The sequence below is a fragment of the Cricetulus griseus genome, chromosome 5 (genome assembly GCF_003668045.3).
Source record: "Cricetulus griseus strain 17A/GY chromosome 5, alternate assembly CriGri-PICRH-1.0, whole genome shotgun sequence".
NCBI classification, from domain to species: domain Eukaryota; kingdom Metazoa; phylum Chordata; class Mammalia; order Rodentia; family Cricetidae; genus Cricetulus; species Cricetulus griseus.
This window is the reverse complement of record NC_048598.1, coordinates 37,222,490-37,246,950: the sequence shown is the minus strand read 5'-3', so window position 1 is coordinate 37,246,950 and position 24,461 is coordinate 37,222,490. Positions and strand designations below refer to the sequence as shown.

General features: G+C 44.2%; 1 protein-coding gene across 3 annotated transcripts in view; it reads right to left on the bottom strand.

Moving 5' to 3' along the window:
- The window catches only part of Cacna1e (calcium voltage-gated channel subunit alpha1 E), a 303,984-nt gene that overhangs the window by 65,526 nt on the left and 213,997 nt on the right, over positions 1 to 24,461 (bottom strand). For 2 of the 3 annotated variants that reach the window (XM_035445314.1, XM_027418072.2), the window contains exons 8-19: positions 20,619 to 20,734; positions 16,430 to 16,483; positions 15,705 to 15,794; positions 14,185 to 14,394; positions 13,410 to 13,522; positions 11,083 to 11,195; positions 10,654 to 10,785; positions 10,125 to 10,197; positions 9,157 to 9,274; positions 6,657 to 6,724; positions 5,216 to 5,313; positions 1,118 to 1,174 (exon numbers count right to left, since the gene is read on the bottom strand). In XM_035445314.1, the coding sequence (XP_035301205.1) occupies positions 1,118 to 1,174; positions 5,216 to 5,313; positions 6,657 to 6,724; positions 9,157 to 9,274; positions 10,125 to 10,197; positions 10,654 to 10,785; positions 11,083 to 11,195; positions 13,410 to 13,522; positions 14,185 to 14,394; positions 15,705 to 15,794; positions 16,430 to 16,483; positions 20,619 to 20,734 (1,242 nt within the window). The remainder of the gene's footprint in view (positions 1 to 1,117; positions 1,175 to 5,215; positions 5,314 to 6,656; positions 6,725 to 9,156; positions 9,275 to 10,124; positions 10,198 to 10,653; positions 10,786 to 11,082; positions 11,196 to 13,409; positions 13,523 to 14,184; positions 14,395 to 15,704; positions 15,795 to 16,429; positions 16,484 to 20,618; positions 20,735 to 24,461) is intronic. The other variant, XM_035445315.1, reaches the window with a different exon arrangement.

The following is a 24,461-nucleotide window of genomic DNA, read 5'->3' as shown; positions in this document are numbered from 1 at the left end:
GCCAGGCTTAGAGATGGCCGCTTACAGGAGCCATGAATAGGGATCATGGGTGAAAGAGCCAAAGGGCGAGGTGAGGATCCCAGACAAGAAGCACAGAGATGCAAGGAGCAGAGTGGCCACACATGAGAAAGTTGTCAGACCAGTGCCTCCAAGTCCAGGATAGGGTATTTTTCCCTCCAATCCCTGCTTCTGTGATAGAATAGTAAAGGATGGATCAGCCCAGAACTGAGCCCCTTGTACCCAAGACCAGTGAGTGGCAGTACAAAGACTCACCTGGCCTTCCCTCCCCAGGACTCCTGTGGTTGAGGGTATCAATTAGGGTCTCTTATGTACCCACCAATGGCCCTTCATTCAAGGTCAGAAATTCTCCTCCTCTCCCCAGCCCTCTCGGATTTTAGCCTGGGATAGCACGGCTGAGATGCACCATGTTCAGCTACCAACAAAGATAATGACAGTGGCAAGCAGCCCCATGTGCTAACAGTGGTAGCAGCCCCTCAAGGTAAGGGGAGAATGGGCTTCTAAAATGACAGCTAATGAAACCCACGAAAGACGGTATTCACGGAGACCACCAGCAGTCCACGCCCAAACTGCTGTTGAGCATTTCGGCTCGGAGGCCCTAATGAGTATTCACATGGCAGCAGGAACACACAAACATGACACAGAGAGCACAGGCGTGGGCTCCTCAGCTGGAAGAGCAGACACCTACTCCTTCACTCACGTGCCTGTGGGCACACACCCACCAACCGTTAAAGAGATATGCACGTGGACCCACACGCTGAGGCCCACACAGAGAAGTACACAACTGCCTGCATGAAAGGAACCCCCCACCACCGACACTAATCACCAGTGTGAGCACATGCCCACTCTCAGGCCAAACACAAGAGGAGCAAACAACACACTGTCACATACTTTAGACACACTGATAGAAGCACACTCTGAAAGGTGCCTAGGGGCATGTCCACAGATGTGCACGGAACACACACATACACACGCCACACACCCAGGCACACGCTGACGTTTACACTCCGTGTCATTTTGTCCACGGCCAGGACAGAAACACATTGTCCCCATGCCCACACAGAACCACTCCCAAACACACAGACCGGTACACACATACAGGTGGCTGCTGCGCGGCTCCCACATCGACATGTGGTGTCTTCTCCTTCTGTCTCTTCTGGGAAAGAAAAACGGACAGGTTCAGTCCACCCCAACCTCTAGCCCTGCAAGCCCCACAGCCACTGGCAGATGTCCAGAGGGAAGCCAGAGTTTTTAGCCTGTCCAGAGGGCTTCCATACTTCTATTTGCCCTCGGTAGATCCCCACCCCACCCCCCATAGTGCTCCCACAGTGACTTCTGAGTCCTTGCTTTGTGCAAATACACAGATCTTGTTTCTGAAGCATACATGCAGAATCCCAGAGGCCAGACTACTTCCTGTAGGATATAGCTTCTATAATGTTTAAACACCAGGCCCCACCGAGCTCACACGGCCACCCTCCGGAGTTCTATTTTGATGCTCACTTGTTTCCCCTCCCCAATCATCTCAAGGCTTACAAGGCGCATTCACCCAGGTCTGACCCCTTCCATCTGACTCCCACATCAGATCCTGGCTCAATTTTATGGAACACACAGGAAACACTTGTTCTGCCATGCACACCAGTGGGGCTATAGAGCTGCCCAAGGCTAAGGACAAGGCTACACTCCTGAGGCCCCAGAATGCCAGCTGTACCCTAAATGAGAAGCCTTCAAGGTTTGTTGTATTCTGGAGGGGTGAAACACACAATTGACCTCAGGCTGGTTTAAAGAAATATCACTTCTACATATGCATTGTATCCTTTCAAATTCACGTCTGAGGGACAATCAGAATAGTGGGACAGATGGAAGTTACAAACGTAGAGATGAGTGTGCCAGCACAGGGCCAAGGCTAGGGTAGAGGGCAACTCATTTGAGAGATTCCCCAGGGTGAGTTTGCTGTAGCCCTTGGGCTGGAGGATCCTGTTCCAGCCCAATGAGCGCTGCTGGGTCTGGGAAGCAGGCAAATGAGTTTCCTTTTCTGAGAAGACTCCCAGCAGGCAAATGAGTTTCCTTTTCTGAGAAGACTCCCATCTATGCAGAACATGCCAGGGAAATGGACTCTTCTCTACTGCCACATCCCATGCACTTGGAAAGGAGCATCATGCAAGGGCAAGGGCTAAGAAGCAGAGGCAGCCAATCTAAGTCTCTTTGGGGATGTCTAGAAGAAGCACTACATTTGTGTACAAGTACATTTCTTGTGTGTACACAAGAACTCATAATGTAGACATCATTGCAGAAATGTTGTGAGCTCTTCAACAAAATACATTTCCCTCAGCATCAGCAGCCTATACTATAACAGGGCGGGGGTGGGGGGCGAGAAACATGGGTAGCATATAGAAATAGAAGCTTACACTCAAGACCAGCAACATGCACACCCACTGGGAGAAGCATATCATATCATCTACTTGAAAATTCTCAAGTGTCCAAATACCAGCCCTCTATGAGCATATCTCTCTCTCTCTCTCTCTCTCTCTCTCTCTCTCTCTCACACACACACACACACACACACACACAACTTTACTTTCTGTCTCTCTAACACAACACGTACACACATACTGTCTCTATTATGCACACAGTCTCTCTCACACACGTATGCATACTTTCTTACACACACACACACACACACACACTCACACACACACACCCTCCCTCCAAGCAAAAGCGAAACTAATCTTTGTCATACATCCAGGCATATACTTGACACTTGGCTTCACCTCATGGAGGTAATATTCCAAGTTTGCCATTATATTCCAAAATCACACAGAAAAGCAGCCACTAACTCCAACTCAAGTGCACGTGATCTGTGCATACCCCACAGTAGCCTATGAAGTGAAAGAGCAGGAGTCCTCCTTCCCATTTCAAACATAGGCAAACAGAGGCTCTGGGGTCCTAAGTGGTTCTCTTTAAGACCACAGAGCATGTTATTGAAAACTAGGGCTACCACTGGGACACCTGGTTTGTGCTAATGTTCTTTCCATGGTTATCCATGGCAGCCACATCTGTGCTTACCAGAAATCAGTTGCTGGGCTGCACACCTGAGCAATGCACACATCCCCCGAGATCACTCCTAGCAGCAGTACACACAGCATGGCATATGGACAGCAACCAAAGCCCTGGTGTCATCTTATTGTGGACATTTACAGTGCCTTTTTTACCTTCATTCTGCACTGGTGTTCACTGCTCAATTCCCACAGAGCTGTGCCTACCCACATTTCATTCATTCTTCAGTTCCATAAATAGTTTCTACTCTGGGCCAATCATCATTCCCAAACACATCCCTCCAAACCCTCTTCTCTCCCAAGCTTCCTCATCTCAGTAAATAGAACCACCCACTCCCGGCAGCAGCAAGTCCTATCCATCTGCATTTCTGGATACCTGTGTGTATGTGACTTTAGCCAAAATTTACTCAAAACCAGAGAATATTCTGAAGAGGAAGGACTTGTTTGATATTCCCCAATCAATCTTTAATTATCTGTGTTTCCCAGGCTCACAGAAAAGGGACTTAAGGGGCAAGTCTTCCCAGCTTTGCAAAGCAAATTCAAACCAACAGTAAAGTAGATAAAGGGGGCACTATGTAGAATGGCGAGCATCCCAATGGGTGAGGTAGAGGCTTCTCAGAAGTTCTTCCCACCCATTAAGACCGGGCCACCAGGGACTCACATCTCTCTGGCTTTCAGTAATGGTTGAGAGGGGCCAGTAGCTCAGGATATATTTTACTTCTCAGTGGGTTACCACTGTCCCCACCCATATGACAGGGCCCCTCATACAGGCCTCCTGCATGCCCTGATCATCATCAGGAATTCTGTGGTTCTCGTCTACTGCCCCCTTTACTTTGCAGAGGTCACACCTGTGAAGAACCATACTGACTCCCAAAGTCCTCCCATGGAGGACTGACCCAGGCTGGATCCTGGGAGAGTGATCTTAGCTATCCTCCGTATCAACCTCCCATTCACTCTCAAATCTATTCCATATGGACACTGTTTCTACCAAGCTACTAGAAAAGCCACTAAAATAGTTTCTGTTTTGACAAACCCAGTGGTCCCTTCTCTGTCCACTTTGGAGGTGATAGTCCTTCAAAAGTATGCAGTGCCTCTGCCCACTCTGACATATTCTCTAGGACATCATGCTCCTCTCTTCCTCCCTTGTCCCCTGGCTACACTCCCTTGCCTCTTTCACAAGCTTCTCCTCTGCCAGAGAAGAGCATGCTCAGCCTCTGTCCTCAGTTCCACTCTTTCCCTGTCCCCACTCTTCCTGGGTCATCTCACCCACACTGATGGCTTAAATACCATCTAAATGCAAATGACTTCCCCCAAATCTTTATTTTAATCCCAGCTTCTCTTCTATGCTCCAGACGCCTGTAACCAATAGCCTATTCACACACTTGGATGCCTTAGAAACATCTCACATTCAATGTGGCCAAAATGAACTCTGGATTTCCGTTATCTCTGAAGTACCAATAAATGCTCCCACCCTCTGTGCCACTGTTTGGGCCCCGAAGCTATAAAACTGGTGAAAATAGTTATTTCTTCTCTCCCTCTCCTTTTTTTCCATCTTTACCCTTACTGAATTTAATCCATGAATTATCCCATTGGCTCACATTCAAAAATATAGACTGAGTAGAACTGTCATCTTCTCCATGGCTACTTTCCTTGCCTAACTAATCATCACCCACTTTATACTAACAGCCAACTGCATCTTACTGCTTCCATGCTGGGCCCCACGACCAATTTTCCATGGGGCAGAGTGATATTTTAAAGTGGAAAGCATAGGATGCCACATCTTTCCATGCTAGGCATGCCCATGATTTCAGTTTGAATAAATGCTGAATCCTTCACCCGGGGGTTGGGAGCTCTGCACTGGCTAGTATCTTGTATCCCTCTGGGACCTTGCTGAGGGATGGTTCCTTTATAACACCACACAGCTACCTTCTGTATGTTTAGGTTTCTATTTACACAGGGGGTCCCTCTTGGATTTATCTGAGTGGTGCCCCCCCACTATCTTATTACCCTATAACAGTGTACTATATGCTATGAACAGTTCATGGAACAGAGGAAGTGCCTTCCTACAACTGATTATTGTAGGCATTGATGAATTAGATTGTAGCCCCAGAAGCCCAGGGTCAGTGTTTGGATGGCCTACTCACTCAATAGAAGGCATGTTGGGTGCAGACATCGGGCTAACCTCCTTGGCCTTCTGCAGTGCATGTTTCTGGTTGAAAGCTTCTTCCTCCTCCTGTTCATCCTAGACACAAAGCAGGGATAGTTTACCTAGGATTGTCCTATGGAGAGCAGCTTCCTTTGGCCCTCCCCAGGAGCTCTGAAGCCCAAGCAAGATGAGGTAAGCAAAAGGGAGTGTTAAACCCCGTATGGCATATGGGTTCCTAGGCAGAGGTCTCTATTCTTCACCTACATTTTTTAGGTGTTTTAAAAGAGAGAGACAGACAGAGACTGTGTGTGTGTGTGTGTGTGTGTGTGTGTGTGTGTGTGTGTGTGTGTGTGTGTGTGTGTGTGTTGTATGCGTTTTCCCATGGAAGCCAGAAGAAGGCATTGCATTCCTCTGGAACTGTGCTTATAGCTAAAGTTGGGCCTTGTAGAAGAGTAGCAAATACTTTTCACTGTTGAGCCATCTCTCCAGCATCACCTCAGCTATATTCTTGAAGTGATGACACCAAGGAATCAAGTCCAGGTCATTGATAGAGGTATTATAATATACATATCTTCCTAGCATGCTATGGTTCCCCCCCACACCCCTCCTGAAACAACATTTTATCTGAATTTTGCTGTAATACTGTGAGGCAGACAGGCAGATATGTCCTTCCCATCTTACATCCGAGAAAACTGGTATTAATGGAGATCATCATTTTAACCAAATCTAAACTAGCCAGTAACAGAAAGATGTAGGATTCAAACAGGTTTTCACATACTAACGCTCATGTTTTCCTTCCCATATTATAGAGATGAGGGTTTTAAGAGATGTGGGAAGAGTAGACAACACATCATAGATCCAGTCGGAAAAGTTCAGTAAATTTCTCAAGATGCTGTGTATCTTCCTAAAACCAATTTTTCATTTTTTGACAAGAATTCTCACCCATTTCATGGACCACCCCACTGCAATTAATACTGTCTTTCCCTGGGAGTGGAGAATTTCCATGAAAGAAATGAATATCTCTTTGAGAATGGCAATATCTGATTTCACAGAAATTTTTCTAGAAATGACCATAGCCAATGGATTACCCCAGTGGCCATCGTACAGGGACCACAATGCTCCTGATCACTCTCACACCCAAGCCCTTGAGGATTTGGTCACAGAGTTGAGGTCATACTGACACAGGTTGTAGTAGCAGAGGCAGAGCTTAAAATCTAGAGTTCTGCTATTTTCCTCTGTTCTGCATTCTGTAATTCCGAGAAGGACCCATGCAAGGGCTCATGGAGTTGTGCTGATATTTTCTATATCATAAAGGAGACCTGTGCTGAACCAAAGCTCAGCAAACTTGGTGGAAGTAAACCAGGCTTCCTGCACAGGTGTGTGGCTCTCCAATGATCTAAAAGCTCCCAGAAGACAACTCTCTTGAAGATAGTGCTTACCTTGGTCAATTCCTGGGCATTGGCCAGATTGTCCACAGCGATGGCCAAGAATACATTCAGCAGTGTGTCTGTGGGTATGGGTTAAGGATGGGCAGGCAAGAAAAGTAAAAGGCTTTAGCAAGTCTGGGAGGGCCCCTCCAGGACTTTTCTGCCTGAACACTGGAAGCAGCAGCTAAGGGCCACAAGAGAGGAAAGAGGGGCATTTTGTCTTCCTTCTTTCCACATATTGCCTCTTTACATAGAACAAAAAAACAATTCCTGAATCAAACCACTCGCAAGGGCAAATATGGTGAGGAAACTTTCAGACAGCTATGGCCTTGAGGACTAGCTACAGGCAACAAAAGGAGCATTGAACAAGATGTGCAGGGATCTGAGTGTCAGTGTTCATCTTTCCCTCCTAGGAGACTGGAATCTTACTTAGACCAAAAACAAAGAAAACAAGACCAGTAGCTTTCTATAATGGGGTGCCAACTTCTTTCATTCTTGTTAGGGTCCCAGAGAGCTTCCAGGATTCATTTGACAAATGTCACAGCATGGACATGATTCGTCCTGAAACCCTCTTCTGTTACATACGCTGACTCCTAAGGTCCCAATCTTTTGTGTTTGAGGCCCATATATTGTAGAACATGAAACTAATTCTAGCATAAAAGGATGGCTCTGGCTACTTACAGAACAACAAGAATATCAAGGGGCTGCCATTGTGGCAAACTGGCCTTCCTTTCTTGTGACTTAACAGATAGCTTCTTCTTATGCATTCCTCACGTCTAGTTTATAGTCTGTTCCAACCACTAAAAGGCCTCAGGACAAACGCTAAAAAGAGAATATCTTCTTTGTGAAGCTATATGAATAATGTAGCTGCTTCAGAATGCCCCCACTGTGCTCTACAATCCAATTCAAGGTGGGTTTCACTCCCCCAGGTACCTCATAGTTATACAAATATTCACGGTTTATAAGATACATTTAATAATCATTTCATTCAATGCTTACATTTAGCAAAAGAGATGTTATTTTCTTCTTTTGAAATGTGGAAACAAAGTCTCCTAGAGAGTGAACGACTTTTCTGAAGACCACACATCTAGTTAACAAAGTGTGTCTCGGGGATTCAAACCTCAGTCTTCCTGCTCTAGTATATTTTGACCAGTGTCTTAGTCTTGCTCCTGCTTCTGTGATCAAATACCCCCAAAAAAACATTGGGGTGAATTTTAACTACCAATGCCAGGTTACAGGCCACCATAGCAGAGAAGTGAAAGCGGCAATAATTTGTGTGTAAGTTTTAACTGCATTTGACTACGGGCTATGATTAATTGCTCCAAGTCTCTGTTGATTGCATTGGCTTCTTCATGATCATGGACCACATCCTGGAACTGTGAGAGAAAGTAACCCCTTTCCACCTCTAAGTTGCTTTTTGTCTGTGTATTTTTCCCCCTCAGTAACAGAGTTAGAACATGAGGTGTAGGGTTTGGAGTTATAGAATTTCATTGTTAGTCTTCCTTTATATGTTTGTATTGACTTGATGTGATCTAGTACTTTCTTTTGTCTTACAAGGTAAAGAATAGGTGAAGCAGTGTCTATATAGCAAAAAAAAAAGAAAAGGTTTCACATGCAGGATCAACACAGTAACTACTAACACTTAATGGTATTTGTGCTAAAATTCTGGTATTTATATTTATTTTGAAATTTTATGACATGGTAGGCTCTGCCATTTATAAATATATAATTGATTCACTATTTCAGTATACAATGATCTCAGGCTTCAAACATTTTACAGACCTCATAGTATCTCCAACCATCCAACATATTAGCGTTGCATGGTATTATTTGTATACGGCAGATTTAGGAAATTGCATCTTTTTTTAAAATTTAAATTCCTTAATTACTGCTCATATTTACATATCCATCTCACCCATTCCCTCTCCCTCCCATCCTCCCAGGTTCCTCACCAACCCCGCTACTCATTCCCTAACTCCTCCCCAGGAATAGTGAGGCCCTCCACAGGGGACCTTCAAAGTCCGTCATATCATTCAGGGGAGGGCCTAGGCCCTCCTTGTTGTATCTGGGCTGCAATAGTATCCCTCCATAGGGAATGGGCTCCCAAAGTCCATTTGTGCTCTAGGGATAAACACTGGCTCCACTGTTAGAGGTCCCATAGATTGCCTTGGCCTCCTAGCTGACACCCACATTCAGAGGGCCTGGTTTGATCCAATGCTGTTTTCCCAGCTTTATGGGCAATTGCATCTTTTTAATGCTTGTATTCTTCACAGAATACATACACATTAGCATACACATTCCTTAAGATGAAAATCGTGTTTCCTTTAATATGAGCAAGCATTGCCTATCGCCTCTCCCCTTGCCTATCCAAGGCCTATCTACCTACCTACCACCATCACCACCACCACCACCACCACCACCACCACCACCACCACCACCACCACCCCATCATCTCCTCAAATGCTGGTACTGGGAAATGGACAGAGTACAGAAGAACACTGTAGGAGGATACAGTTTCCAAACAAGGTGAGCACAATGAAGTAGATGGCAGACCACATGCCTGAGCTGACCCCACCCTGGGAGCGGATGCCATTGTACATCACCTCATTCCAATCTTCCCCTGTCAGGATCTGTGTGGAGCAAATAAAAGGCAGGTTAAGACTCTGGGTTGGCAGAGAAGATGGGGCCAATGTCAAGGGCAAAATACCAGGGATGAATCTTTTCCAACTATCCCCTTAGGATAGGGGAGAAAGCCATTTCTATAAATAATCCTATTTTATATGGAAGGGAATTATAGACATTCAACATGAAAAGGGAACAAGAAGAAGTACTCCTGCTCCTCATATTTCGGAGTTCCTCCCTCCTCCAGGTTGGCTAGGCCTTGTGGGAATCACATGGATCTGGTGGTCTAATAATTACCTGATTGTTCCCCAGGTGACAACACATTGTTCCCAAGACAGTAGCATTATTGGAAAAGCCTCGGTGGTTCTAGTTTGGAAATTGGGTTCTGCTTCAGCCTCAGAGTCAGCCTAAGCAGTATTTTGTGTATAATTCTAAAATACTATTGATGGTGAGTTTTCATTATGGCTTTTAAAAAGTTTCGTTTAAAATTGTTCCTACTATTTTGAGACGGAAGGGGTAAAGCTATTCCATTACGTCAGTAAACTGAATACAGGTAAGGAAATAGTCCAGATTTTAGACAAATCACAAATGTGACTTGTGACTAAATATCCAAGACTTGATGTCTTGCAGATTCACAGGTGTGGGGAGAAGGGCAACTAGGTGATTGCCATAGAACTCTTTGGCTGGTGATAACACACACACAGGAATTTAAGGGATTGTTGTAATGATTTCTCAAACAGGAGGAATACTTCTCTCTTCTCAAAACAGGATCCCTGATGGCCAAGACACTGCCTTGTTACACTGTGTGGTCTATGGGCCCCACATTGCTCTTCTGAGCTATCAGCTGGAACATCATACCTGAAACACTGTCATGATAGCTGCAGGGAAGGTGTCAAAATTAGCCGAAGGAGTCCCATCATTAAAGTTAAACCTGAAAAGGAAATTCAGGGAGAATAAAAATACCAGTTACCAAGTTCCCCAGCTCCATATTGCAGTTTTCATCATCTCTTTTCTCTTTTCTCCTCATCTCCCCCTACCCACTGCTCTCTATCTCATATGTTCTATGAAGATGGTAATCCCCATTTCTGAAAAAAAAAATTGATGAGCTTTGAAAGGCACAAGTCATAAGACAGAGTTTGGGCTGGTCAGAAATGATGAGGCTCCAAGCTGATCATTTCATGGAGAGTTTCAAAAGGATAGGTCTTCCAAAAGGAACCCTTTTCAGTATATGTAATAACAGCAGAGACATTTGCTGTTCAAGTGCATCCATGGACTATTCAGACCAAGAACAAACAAGATGCTAACAAACCAAATCAATCACCTTGGTACTGCCAGGCCTGAGACTAATCAGAGCTTCCTTTGGATGGAAAGCCCCCCTGGCCCTTACCTGCCTCCAAAGAGCTGCATTCCTAGGAGAGCGAAGACAACGATGAAGAGGAAGAGGAGGAAGAGCAAACTGATAATGGACTTCATGGAGCTCATCAAGGAGACAACAAGATTCCGGAGGGATGCCCAATACCTGTGAAACCCAGATGAGGGCACAGCTGTTGACAGGGTATCAAGTTATCCCCAAGGACAGCTTGCCATCTGCCTACAAGTCTGAGACCAACAGTCTTTGTGTCTCTGTGAAGACAATGTGATAGCAGTATGATCCTCCACTGGAAAATGTGTCACTCAATATTTTGTCATTGACAGTTTACTAGTTTGGTCTTTAGAAGAATGTGAGAGATGGAGCAGAAAGGGGGAAGCAAGGAAGAGAAGGAATAAGATTTCCATTCCCAAAGGTGGTGGAAAGAGTCCAGATATCAACACTTACTTGGTTATTTTAAATATCCTTAGGAGCCGGAGAGCTCGTAAGACGCTGATTCCAAAAGATGTACCAGGTCTGAAGATTGCCCAGACCACCTCAAAGATGCTGCCCACTGTGACCTAAGAGACAAACCCAGCCACAGTGAGAAGAGGGAGAAAAAAGACAGAAGCATCTTGGTACTTAGTACATTATCATCAGCGTTCATTGGGCTCTGGTGAAATTAAGTCTCTCCCTCCCCAGCCAGCCCTAACTCTAAATATACTGTATACTTGAGAAGCTACTAAAGAAAAACAATATTGTGCCACCCCACACACTGTTTCCCTTCTCCCTCCTAACTTGTAATCTTCTCACTGGTTTACTGACTTGGCCTTCACAAAATTACAATTCATAGTCAGTGCATTTGTACAAATTTGATAGCAATGGATGTTCTGGCTCCATATTACCTTATATATGCATACAAAGGACTGGTACCCAAATCATAGAAACCAGTTTGAAGGAGCAGTAAGGTTGAGTCAGGGGAAGAATAGAAGAAAGGGAATGTGATAGGTAGGGTTTTAGTTGGGAGGGGGAGGTTGTTAGGGGAGGAGGGGAGGGAGAAGGGAACTGGGATTGTCATGTAAAACAATCTTGTTTCTAATTCAAATAAAAAAAATGATAAAAAAAGAAACCAGTCTGAGTTAGTCAAGGTTGTGTTCCAATATCAAAACATCAGAAAGGACCCACATTCTCTCATCATTCTAGATCACAGCATGTCCGAGAACATTTTAGTGATGTTGTATTAAATATCTTTCAAGGAATGAGGCCCTGTATAATCCTCAATGTAATAGTTAACATAGGGTCTTATTGCTATAGGAAGAAATGTTAATTGTGATTAACATTTCAAGATTGTTGTTGTTTATGGGAATCGGAACAGAGTCCAGGGCCTTCTTTGCACATGCTAGGCAAGTGGTCTATCAACACCACAGCCTCAACTTCTGCTTTTTTGGAATTACTTTTAATTATTTATACGTGTAGGTGTACATGTGAGTACATGTGATCCAGGGGCCAGGATTGCAGGATCCCCCTGGAGCTAGAGTTATATGTGGCTGTGAGCTGCCTGACACATGTGCTGGACACCTAACTGGAGTTCCTTGATAGGACAGTAAGCATCCTTAACCAGCAACCCATCTCTCCACCAACCCCCTAACTTTTGCTTTCTGAAGCAGGGATTCACTATATAGCTCAGGCCATCTTGTAATTTACTACATAGCCCAGGTTGGTCTCAAACTTGTGATTCTTTGGCTTCAGCATCCTGAGTATTGGGGCAAACTACTATGGCTGGCTCTGAGTTACTTTGTGATTATACATTTATGGAATGTTGACTGTGTTGTAGACATTGTACTAGGAGAAATAATGAAAACGAGTCTTCAAAGCAATGCTGAAAAATACGTGTATGAGAAAAATCAAGGTTAAAATGGTCTCTCACGAGCTATTATGCCTGAAAATTGCCTGTACTCAGAACCATATGTTCTTGGTGAAAATGTAGATGGGCAAGTGCTCAGAATCTTTATCACCTGACTGGAGCTTTGGCAGAAAAGGGACTGGGTTTGGCAGAAAGAGAGGTGGCTCAGAAACCCAAGGTCCTGCTTCTTTGTTCTGATGTAAATCAGGTATGTGATCTGAGCACACAGTGTCTGTCACCTTCTGTGTAGAGGACAGACTAACCTCTAACACCTCATATCTTGTACAGGACGCCTGTAAGCACAGCAGGAAATAAATGTGCATGAATGCGCCTTGAACACTACCAACAAGACACACAACTAAATATTATATAGAAAATAAACAGCTTGATGGAATGTTCTGCATGGAGTCATGCTAATACAAGTGTGTGAGTTCATATGAGGGCATACCTACACAATTATGTGCATTTTCAACTGAAGTAGGAAATGAACCCATGTATAACCTCTTTCTTCTAAAGCCACCTCTAGAATTAAGTCCTTTGTCCTTCTCTCCCAGACTTCGCCCAAGATAATAAGTGGTTCAAAATTCTGGCTATGGGTAGCTTTGTAAAATCTCATTGAGCTATATAGTTGAATGTACACTCTTTAGTATATGTGTTATACATCAATAAAAACATTAAAACTCAAAGAGGTTTAAGAAAAACCAAACAAATCCTTGCCCGGCAAGGATTCATTCACTTCTGAACTCCCTTTATCTCATCATACCATACTACCATGCTCCTTTTATGATTTCTGACTTCAATGGCTCATGCCGACTGACAGAGCAAGCTGCTTATCTAAAACCATGGCCTGTCGACATGAAACAGGAGGACAAACAGGCTTCCAAAGACTTACCCCAAAATCAAAGCAGTTGAATGAAGAGTGAAAATAAAGGCGTGGCCCCATGCCATACATCTTCAGGGACATCTCCAACAGGAAAAGTCCCAGAAACAAAAATTCTGCATAGTCTGAAAGCAGTAAATGTACAGTTGTTTGTTCCGTGGATGGTATGAGCTCTTTTGCTCTCCAACTAATACACACCCTTATAGAGGAGCTCCAGATCTTAGCATGTAAGAAGTCAGCATTGGGCAAAGCCTAATTTCGGAGCACTCTGAGCTGGGATGAGCCCCTGGCCCAACCAATAGTTGCCCTTTTGCAATAGGAGGGCAGTTATCATTGGCCTGCAAGTAGAGTTGTGGCTTGACTAAAGAATCTAGGTATCCTCATCTATACATTTATCCTTCACAGTTCCCTGGTCATCCATGACACCCAGAGGCAGTCATGTTCCGAGCAGAGTTATATGTTCCTTTTTTGATTCATTTGATGTATCCATTGTTCCCAGGACTTCCTCCCCAGCTCTCAGGGACTCAAATTCTTTATACTACTGAACCTCTATAAGAAATTTCTGGGACTCACAGTCACAGTACAACACTAATGTGTTAACTCATCAGCAACAATTATTGACCCCAGCAGACAATGAAGGCTAGGAGCAGTTGTTTGATAATCCATTGCCCCCTGCAGCAGCTTTGGCTTGCTTCAGTGTGTACAGTTAGCATGCTTTAGGTCCCTCCGTATTCTTACGTAAAACCAAGCCACCCACTTGAGGGGACAGCAGTTGCTGTTCACTTACAGAGGAGGTGAGTGAGCCACTGGGGCTGGTTGTGATGAACAATGGCCACACAGGCAGTATTGAGAGCCACAACACTCAGGACGATCCAGTAAAACACTTGGGATTTGACCATGTGGCGGATAGAGATACGTAGAAGCCGTTCCTTGTGCCGGAAATAGGAGGCTCCATCTACCTTTGTGCTCTTGATACTGGCTCTGGCAAGAGGTGTGCCTAAGTAAGGGAAATGAGGAGGAATGAGAATACAAAATATCCCAGGCTTCCCTTCCACGATCAGGTGGCATCCACAGGGCAAGTTGGACAGCTTGAGTACCAGGACAAGGTGATGGTCACATTGCAGACCTGGGCAACCCCTATATTATAGGCTAAGTAATCTCCACAGGGAGGGACCCTGCTTTTCCTCTCCAGGCACTCTCAAGTCCTAGGAAACTGAAAGATTCCCAAGCAGACACCAGGCAGACACCCAGCATCTTGAATCCTAACAGGATCGTGTTTATATCTGTAAGAGACCGGGCTTCTCTCTGCCCTTTCCCTTTAAATACGCTTCAGACACCGGAATCCTTCTGCTGCATTTGTGATATTTCTGCCACTGGCAACATAAAGCAGCAATGGGCCTTGTAAGTCTCTTCTGCTTTTTAGGATGGAGTGAGTGAGATCCTGCCCTTTTTTCTGGGGAGGAAGAAACCTGTCAAGAGCCAGAATCTGTAAGAGAAGCTAGGATTGAACTGTAGTCACATCAGTGGGTTGTTAAAAGGAATTAGTTTCAATTGCACATGATGGAAGTAGGTTGGTCCTACCCTGCTTAAGCAAATGGCTTCAAGTTCTCCCGGGTGGGTCACTAGAAGAAATAGGTCCTGAGGATCCTTGAAAAATAGGGGTTGAGTATCCCTTATCCAAAATATATGGACCAGACACAGTTCAGATGTCAGATTATTATTTTAGTGATCGCACTATCAGCTGCACATGATAAAGTATCTTAGAGGTGGGATCCAATGTCTACAAATAAAATTCATTCATGTTTCAGATGATATGTCTCATATGCATAGGCTGAAGGTAGCTTTATACAGTATTTTAAATAACTTTGTGGGAGAAACCAAAGTTTCATGCTGTGGAATTTTCCACTTGTGGTGCCACAGTATTGTTTTTTTTTTTTAAAAAAATGTCTAATTCGGGAGCAGCACAGATTTGGGATTTTTAGATTAGGGATACTCAACCTGTATCCCCAACGTGGGTTCTCACTGTCACACCCAGGAGAGAAAGGATACATCTGCAAATGAGATCCACCTGTCACACTTGAAGAACCCTAAGCCCCAAGTTTCATGTACACAGCATCCCCTGGTCCTTTTGTCCTCTCTGTAAATCATTGTCATCTAGGTTAGATTCCCATGCCTTCCCTCAATTACGTCCCTACATTCGGGATTCTTTGGGTTCTTTTTCCTCCTTGTGGGTCTTCTCAACAGACAGGATCTTCATTTTCATGGGAGATCCAGAGAAGTAAAAGAAGATCTAACTGGATCACTCACCCACAGAAGAGATATCAACGCAGTGCTCATCGCTGGAGTCTCGGGTCATGGCCTCCGTCCGGCTCCTTTTGATGGTTGCCCTTCGAAGCACTACGCCAGGGAAGGGGAAGGCCAGTGAGAGGCCATAAGTACACCCAGATCATCCTGGACAAAACTTTGAGGGCTGTGGGCAAGAGGCCTTGTGCAAGGGGCCTGTGACACAGGTGTTGGCCTTTAATACTGGAACCAGGGTGATAGGAATCTGAAGTCTACAGAATGGCAGGCAATGCCGTGCTTGCCAGCACCTGCAGATGTTTACAGGCTTTGAATCCCAGTTGGAGTTTATCTAAATCTAAACGCAGTAGGTAAACAGACACTCCTTAGCTATTTGTTCTGGCTCTTCATAAACAATGGCACTTCCCGGTAATGAAAGTGGTCCCAAGATGATCCCCATACATTTTAAAAGAAGATCCCTTCATAGACCCTCAGTTGTATGATGGTCTTTTCATCGAACTCTATCAATCACATGCCCTGGAACAATGCAACTCTTGGGTTTCATTTCCATCACTTTAACAGGCATTTAAATCTGTGACTCAATTCTCGTCATTTTAAAGCATGAGGGATTTTATCACGGAGAGACTTGTGTTTCAAATCCCAGTGTGCCCCCCTCTTCTTTCTTTCAGGAGAGAGTGCCACCGCCTAAGAGGGCAGATGCTACGGAAGCACAGCTCACAGCACTTGCTTACCTTCCAAGGCTGATGTTCCAGCGTTTTTATTTTCTTCAGCAAGCATGACTTCCTCTGTATGGAAACAAATGGTTTAGTAAATTATCTGTAAGTGCCAAATTATTTTGCGAAATGAAAACCCTCAGGGACAGCTCTAACTTAAGGCAACATGGTGAGTGAAATGAGTTCGGAGCGCATCGTGGGCACCAGCATGGAGAGAAATCGAGCCTCACCAGGAACACAGGCTGCTCAGAACAAGATGGAGGGTGTGTAGCGAGTGGCTCACAAGGGATGCTGAAAAAGTTCAGGGCTACTACAACTGATGCTTCATGGAGGGGCAGAGGAGGAAGAGGTATTTTTTTTGTTAAAATCCCCTAAGTTTATAAGAGTGAAAATATTCTAGTTTCGTCTTTTCTACCTAGGTTTCTCTCTTTCCTAACCCCTCAGAAAGTATTCCCTTCTTCCTCTCTCCCAGACCACAGCATCTGTTCCCTCATCCAGGAGGTGAGGCCATGTTTTGACTTACACATGCTCATGACTCTAAGGCAAGGACAAGGGAAGAGCCCAAGTGTCCCCAGAGGAAAGGCAGGGCTTAAGGTATGCCTCTTATGTCCCCACCAACTCTACCCTACCCTGTCTTGGTTGAGCAGTACTTGAGCTAAAATGGTGTGGGCACACTCTGAATCCATCCCTGTGGTATAATAAAAAATTATATATATATATATATATATATATATATATATATATATGGATTTTGGTCTCTGGTTCCTGGCACAGAGCTGTCTTTTGTATGCTAATGAGATGACTCATAGCAGGAAAGGGCCCTGGATAACTTAAGGATAGAAGCTGGTAGTCAGAAAAATTCAACCACATGACCAGAGAGGTAGAATTTTTATACTCCATCCCTACATTTGAGGAAGAGAGAAGAGCCTGGAGTCACAGTGCTATTACTGGTGATCAACAATTAATTCCCACATGCCAATGTAAGGAAATCTCCACAAACTTCCCAAACAATGGACTTTGAGAGTTTCTGGGTCAGTGAACACCAGCTTGGAGGCTGGTGAGCCTCATCCTATACATTGTTTCTGAGTTGTATAATTTATAGTAAGCAGTAAGTACCCCTTTTCCTGATGTCCAGAAGTTATTCTTTTAAAAACAATCACTGAATTGATAAGAGGAAAGGATTGTAGAATTTCCAAATGTATATTTGGCCAAGCAGAATTGGGGTCCATCTGAGATCCCACTTTCTGGCTTCTAAGGCTTTAATGTGTAGAGTATATGCTACATTCAGGTGATGCTTAGTGTCAGAACCAATTCTTGAATGTACAGAGGCTGCCAGAAAATTAAGGATCCATTGGTGCCAAACATGCAATCCCTTGTTTTTATGTGAGGATATCATGTGGTTCCTAGAGTCTCTTTTCCCAGGCTCCCTCTCTTCAGGAGCAGTTCTGTACTTCAGTGAGGCATCAAGACCTGATGAGTATCATTTGTACTAAGACTTATATGAGTGAACCTCACCAACATCCCCTTCAAAGGTACCAACTAAACAGCCTTTCTGTCCTATGTCTTCTGGGTCCCAAGGTGCCCCTCTAAGAGTGATGGGGTTAACTTTTGATCCCACCCTACTATAGCCCATAGAAGCTTGACAATAATTTCCAAGACCCATGTTGTTGGGGAAAAGCTTGCAGCAGACCTTACTAAGCAATGGTTTAATTTAAGCACTTAAAACAAGTAGACAAGCACTTACAGACAAGTAGAAAAGGGTAAAGCTATTAGTGTAATTCTACCTGCATATAAAATTGAGAGCATATAGAATGTGTTTCCCAGGGAGCATTCTGATATTACTATGCAGGATAGTCATTACAGTACATCATAAATGTTTAGCTTAGGTCTTCAAGTACAGCCTCTGGTGAAATTGCACATTAACAGGTGAAGTGTTACAGGTGGGGTGCTCCTTCATGCAGACATACATGGTTTTTGAGACACTTTATAGTACATTTGTAGGGTATCATTGTAAAATGAAGCCCCAATAAACCATCTCATAGCAAACTTAATTACCTTAGCCAGAAATCACTTTTGCTATGCACAGTGCCTGACTTTGAAATGGGCAGACCTGAGAGCTCCCCAGACAGACAGAAGATGTGTAAGGCTGCTGAGGATTTCTGAAAAGCACTTCAAGGGCTCTGGATGTGCTAAAACCACCCTTCCCCCACCAATGTCTTTCGCCAAGTTCGCTTTCGAACCTGAGTGTCTTTCCAGGGAAATGTAACCCATATGTCTCTGATTCGCTCACGCTCCACTTGTAAAGGGAAGGGCCAGGAAGCACAATTTAACTTTGTAGTTCGTCTTTTTTCTTAGTTGGGGGAGAGGGCTGGCTACTGGAGGAAAGGGAAATGGTGGAATTTTTCAAGGCCTGGAAAAGCACACTGTAAAAGAAAAGCATTCCATGGCACCTGACCCTGTGCGGGGTCATGATCAGGTCTGGGTAAAGTCCTTCCTGGGTTTGCTGCCAGCTCACTCAGCAGTTTGTCAGATGGCTCCACTGCTGAGGATGCCAAGGACTGTTGGAAACTTCAAGCTGGCTGTCTGGCCTGGAGGCAATTCAGCTTGCCTTCTCATGGTAAGGTGGACTTATCATTCTGGGAAGAGGGAGATGAGATTTATATTTCCCTCACCTCTACTCCATAGACTTGGAGGAGAAAGGGACGAAATAGACACACGATTAACAGCATAGCTCCTGCCTCCAGGGATGACAGGAAATGCGGATGTCCAAAACAGGGAGTATGTATCTGACTTTTAATCATATATGTCCCTTCTCAGCCCTCATAGATAATCAAAAGTTGACTCCTGAGCTTAAAGAAGGCTTTAGAGTAATGGTGATCACACTAAGTGTAACCATATCACTGCAAGTTCCTATGGAAGAATAAGGCTCACAGAATTAAGCATCAAATCAAGGTGGTTGGCTTTCTATTAGGAATAGAGAAAGATGCTGACTGTCATACAGAAGTTTTTTTTTTAATTATTAAAATCACTCTTTGCTCTGGAGGAAAATGAAGATCTATAACTGAAGCAATCCAGTCTTTAAAATAATAAAAACAAATGCTTCCTTTTTATTGTCAGATACTAAGTGACTGATGCCTCTCATAAGCACCTGGGCCACCTTGAGTCTGGTGGCTCTGCATTGATGCTATCGTGGTAGGTCAGAACCCATTCTTATATCTGGGTCTAAATTACTTCCATGAGTAAGAAGTAAAGATGGCTCAGGTATCAGATGACCAGACACCTGTCCTCACTCCTATCTCCTGCCTGAAGAGCTGCAGGGGTCCCTATACTCATCTCTTCCCTGTCTCTCTGGCCTCATTCTCTATCTAATTCCAGTATTGTAAACATATGTTCCTTTAAAAATCCCAAGTCATGGCACCTCTGCTCACTAGCAAGCCCTGCGACCCATCAGGTCACACATGTAACTGCTGTGACTTGTCTTGGTAGCCATCATGCCTCCTGCCACTCCTGCCTTGTTCTCTTCCCCTTTGATGCTGGAGCAGCTGTGGACAACCCCTTAAATAGGACTTGGCTTTATGATGCTCCTCTCCAAGCTCCTCCCAAGGACAATTCCTCATCTCCTCCAGGTTTAATAGAAACAAGCCCATGCTGAACATTTTTGTGGGTAGCTGTAACATCATCACCCCCCAACAACCTTGCTTCATCTGTTTCCCTACTGCACTCCTCCCCTTCTTGTGAGTTATTATTTTGTTTACTGCTTCCTTCCCAATTCCAGAAGAATGAGTTCCAGGAGACATGAGCTTTGGAGTCATGGTGGTCTGTTTGGCTCAACTCTGTACTCTGAGTTCCTGGCACAAAATAGGCACTCAATCCATATTTGCTGAATCCATGGATTTTCAGGCATAGTGTGAGGCAAAGCATAAAGTATCACCAGACCAACTTTTTCCTCAGGATTGGATTTTGTTTTCCTTTACTGAATTCAGTTAGATATCTCTTGCTTTGTGGCAGGTAGTTAGATGAAAAAGGGGAGAGTCAGACCCTAGAAGACCTCAAAACAGAAGAGGAGCCTAAACACTCACAGGGCTCTCAGCAGTTCTCTGGGCTCTTGTCTAGGTTGCCCATGACAGGAGTCTTGGAGGCACTAGGCAGGGTTAATCAACTATGAATGAACAGTTACCAACACCAGTCCCCTAATGTCAAGACATACCTGCTTTGTCTATCCAGGCACGGTAGCCATTCAACTCTCGCTCAATCTGTTGCTGCCGCCGAAGCTTCATGAATGCTCTTCGGTTCTCCACTCTCTCTCTTTCTTTGGCAAATTCCCTGTGGACAACAAAAACAGCCCCCTGAATTTGCACAATGCCATGATGAAGAGAAATAGTGAGGCAAGGACGAGTATTTGACAGTTTCTGCTCACCCCACTTCTACTTCCCCTTTACGCAAGCTGCAAGATGATCTCCCTCTAGGGTTCTACAGAAGGGAGTTTCATTCCACCTCATGCAGGAGGCCTCCCCACCCTTTTACCTGCTTGCTCTGCACTAAAAAAGAGCTTTTTACGTATGTGGCAAACTGCTTCAGAATGCCATGCTCCATGTCTTTAGCCACACGGAATCCTTAACCGTCCTGAGGGCACTGCTTTCCTTCATACTTTTGGTAGGTGACTAAGGCATAGTCGCCAATAAGTATATACCAGTCTCAGGCCCACCAGTTCATCTAATGCTCACAAGGCTCTAATAAAATACTGTTAACATTCCCATTTGCAGAGGAGACAACTAAGGCTTAAGAAGGACAGTAACTTGCAAGGATGCAAAGTCAAACCATGAAGCTGTGCTGCCATGATGTTCAGTATACTGTGGTGTTCAATAAGGAATGCCACTGAAGGACAAAAACACTTTACAACATGAAGGACCAAAGAGCTTCTGATGGCTGGTGTCCATTTATGTAATGGACAATTTATTAGTGAATAAGAAGAGACATAACATGGAACCTGGCTCCAGGCAAAAGGCAGAGGGAAGGTAAGTGAGGCAGAGGGTGGTAAGAGTGAGTCAAAGTTGAAGTGAGGGTCAAGAGTAAGGAAGAGCCAGCATCAGGTAGAGGAACAAAGCTACTCTATGGCATTTTAAAAAGCTAAATCTTAAAGCTGGGGAGATAGTTCAGTTGGCAAAGTGCTTGATACACAAGCATGAGGCCCTCAGCTTGAGTCCCCTAGAACTCATATAAAAAAGCAAGGCATGGTGATATGCACTTGTAACCCCAGCCATTGGGAAAATGGAGCAGTCTAGCTGTCTTCAGGTAGATTCCTAGGCCAGCTAGCCTAGCTCAAAGTCAGTGCTAGGTCCTATCTCAAGAAATAAAGTAGTTGGATCCCAAGTATTGATGCAAAGGTTTATATGACTTCCATATGCATGTACACACTGAGACATAAAGTCGTAAGCTCCATGAGGAGAAGGAGACAGATAAAGAAATAGAGAAAAAGGAAGGAGAGAGAAGTATATGGGTGGTACTCAGAGTTCCTTGGTAGAGGAAAAGATGAGTTTATCTAATGGGTTATCAAATGGGAAAGAATCAGTCACCCGCTATTGGGCTTCTCCAGAAACTACCTCTACCAGTGCCTTCCTAATCACCACTCTTGCAAGTCAGCTACTGCTTACTATTGTAGTGGCATAGGAGCACAGCTGGAAGATGTACTCAAGGTGATCCCCATAAGTAAAGAACCATCTCCAGACAGAAAGGGAAAACAGCCCCTGCTGTGAGTCCTGCCCGCTGTTCCTTAACGTCTGTCTGGGGAAGAAGAAATGAGCCAGAGACTGAACCAGGGATATAACATAGGTGCAGCAGAGGGCATGGGATGCTGGTATAACATGATACAGAGAGATGCCTGCTTATGCTTTGCTTGGACTTCCTATCAATACTGAGCTGGTTTCCTTAGTTATAGGACCCACTTGCAATGGTTGTGGTCAACTTGAAAGGCATATGCTTGATTGAAGATGCAGTGAGTCCCTAATGATACTATGAAGGAATGGAAGGAAGAAGTAAAAGTGAAGAGTGACCAGAAGTAGTGGGGGTTTTGGCAGTAGAACTACCAAGGATGCTTCCTGTTATCTTCTTTTCTGGATTTCAACAATTAAGAAGTAACATTGGCCTGGGTAATTCATAGCACCACTGTCCACCAATGTTCTTACCTTTGGTTCTCTGATTCTTTCCATCCCTCCTGTGTAATTTGTGTTGGTAACATCATCAAAATAGTACTTGAATCCACTCTTCCTTCCATCCTCACTGCCTTTACCCTGGGCCTCATCTTCCCTGCCTGGACCATTGAAATGGTACCTACTTGGTTTCTCAACTAGCCAGGCCTCTTCCTTCATTTCATGTATTTCATGCTATTACTTATCTTTTAAAAGGATCACTGTTATCTTAAACTTCCAGATCCCAAGAAAGGACCATGATAAATAGCATTTATAAAGTATCTTTTAATCCATCAAGCCTCTTCATACATCTTGCTCTTTCAGTATTTACAGCCGTTCCAAAACGATGGTAAAATACAGGAATTTTCAGTTTCAACTTAAAAGTTACTTCACTTGATCTATTCTAAGTAAGACATGGAGCTGGTGTAAGTACCCAGGCCTGGCTTCTCAGAGAGCTCAAGCTCTTCCTCAGTGCACCATTTAGTTGGGTATGACCAATCAGTGTCTCTTTCTGTTTCATATTTTTTACGTATGCTTATGTCTTAAATTTCCAACTAGCTCTGGGCACAGGGCTGGAAAAAAGTCAACCTGAGGTAGTGTTTTGAGTAAGATTATGACCAAGGGGAATCTCAGTAGGATCTGACCAAAGGAACAGGAAAATCCTTGAGTATCTCGGGCAAACAGTACAAGGATTTTATTATCTGACTCAGAAAACTAAATCTAAAGGGTGTCAAGTGGCTCTTTGAAATGGCAAGAGTCCAAGGCCAGAGAAGCACAGGAAGGAGTCATAACTCTTATATTCTAAAACCCACCTTCTTTCTGTTCTATGTTGAACTCACTTACTGTAGCCCAAGCTGCATTGAAACTCATTAAGATAGCCAAGGCTGGCCTTGGATTCTGATCCACCCCCTTCTGTCTCTCAAGTGTAGGAAGCACAGGCATGTGCCTCCACACCCAGCCAGAGGAGCATTTAGTAAAAATGGTCTGCATTTTACTCAGATTAGAATAGGCCTGGCATATAGTATATATTCAATGAATTCAAAGCATCCAAGGCAACTCATCATGAGCATACTGACCCCACAGTCCTGGATCACAAAGGTTCCAATAAAGGAGAACTCCATCACTGCACACACCCAAGGGAACCAGATGAATTGTTGGAACTCTAGCACACAGATACCACTTTCTGAACCATAGTTTCTGTAGAACTGATGCCCACAGCACATACTGTGTCACCTGGTTTTTGCCTCTATTATCATGTGCAGTTTGATTTTTGGCAGGCTCAACCTACAACACCCTGTCTGGCCTCCCCATGTTTTGGTAGTTTCTTGCCCCCTTGTCACTCTGGCTGGCTTCCCTTTTCTCTGCAGTTTAGGTCTGGTTCCCTTCTGCCCAGTCTCCTAGTTGGATATTATAGGCCCAGAGTCTAAAAAAATACAGCCTTTGTCAAGTGCCCCTTGAATAAATGGAAGCCAAGAATGCAGGCCCCTCATCACCCAACCCCCTAGGCAGCTGAAGCACTGAGGAAGGGGAAAGGCAGTGTGGGTTATCAAGTGGCTTTCTCTGTGTTTTGTTTTCTCATTGGCATCTGTGTATTTCCCGACTTCCCACTCTCTCCCTTGCTGTCAGACTTCTGTGACAGATTCTGAAGTTGTCCTCTGACCACTTAATGAGTTACAGTACACATATACCAGCACTCACATACATGAATGAATACAAAAAACAGATCACACATGTGCATGCACACATAGAAAAATTTAAATTCATAATCATTGAAGCAACTCTATATTTCTAATATCTACATTAAAATACTTTTGGAAAAGAGAACAAAAATTATTTATATCTATTTGTATTTCTGCTAGTCTGTA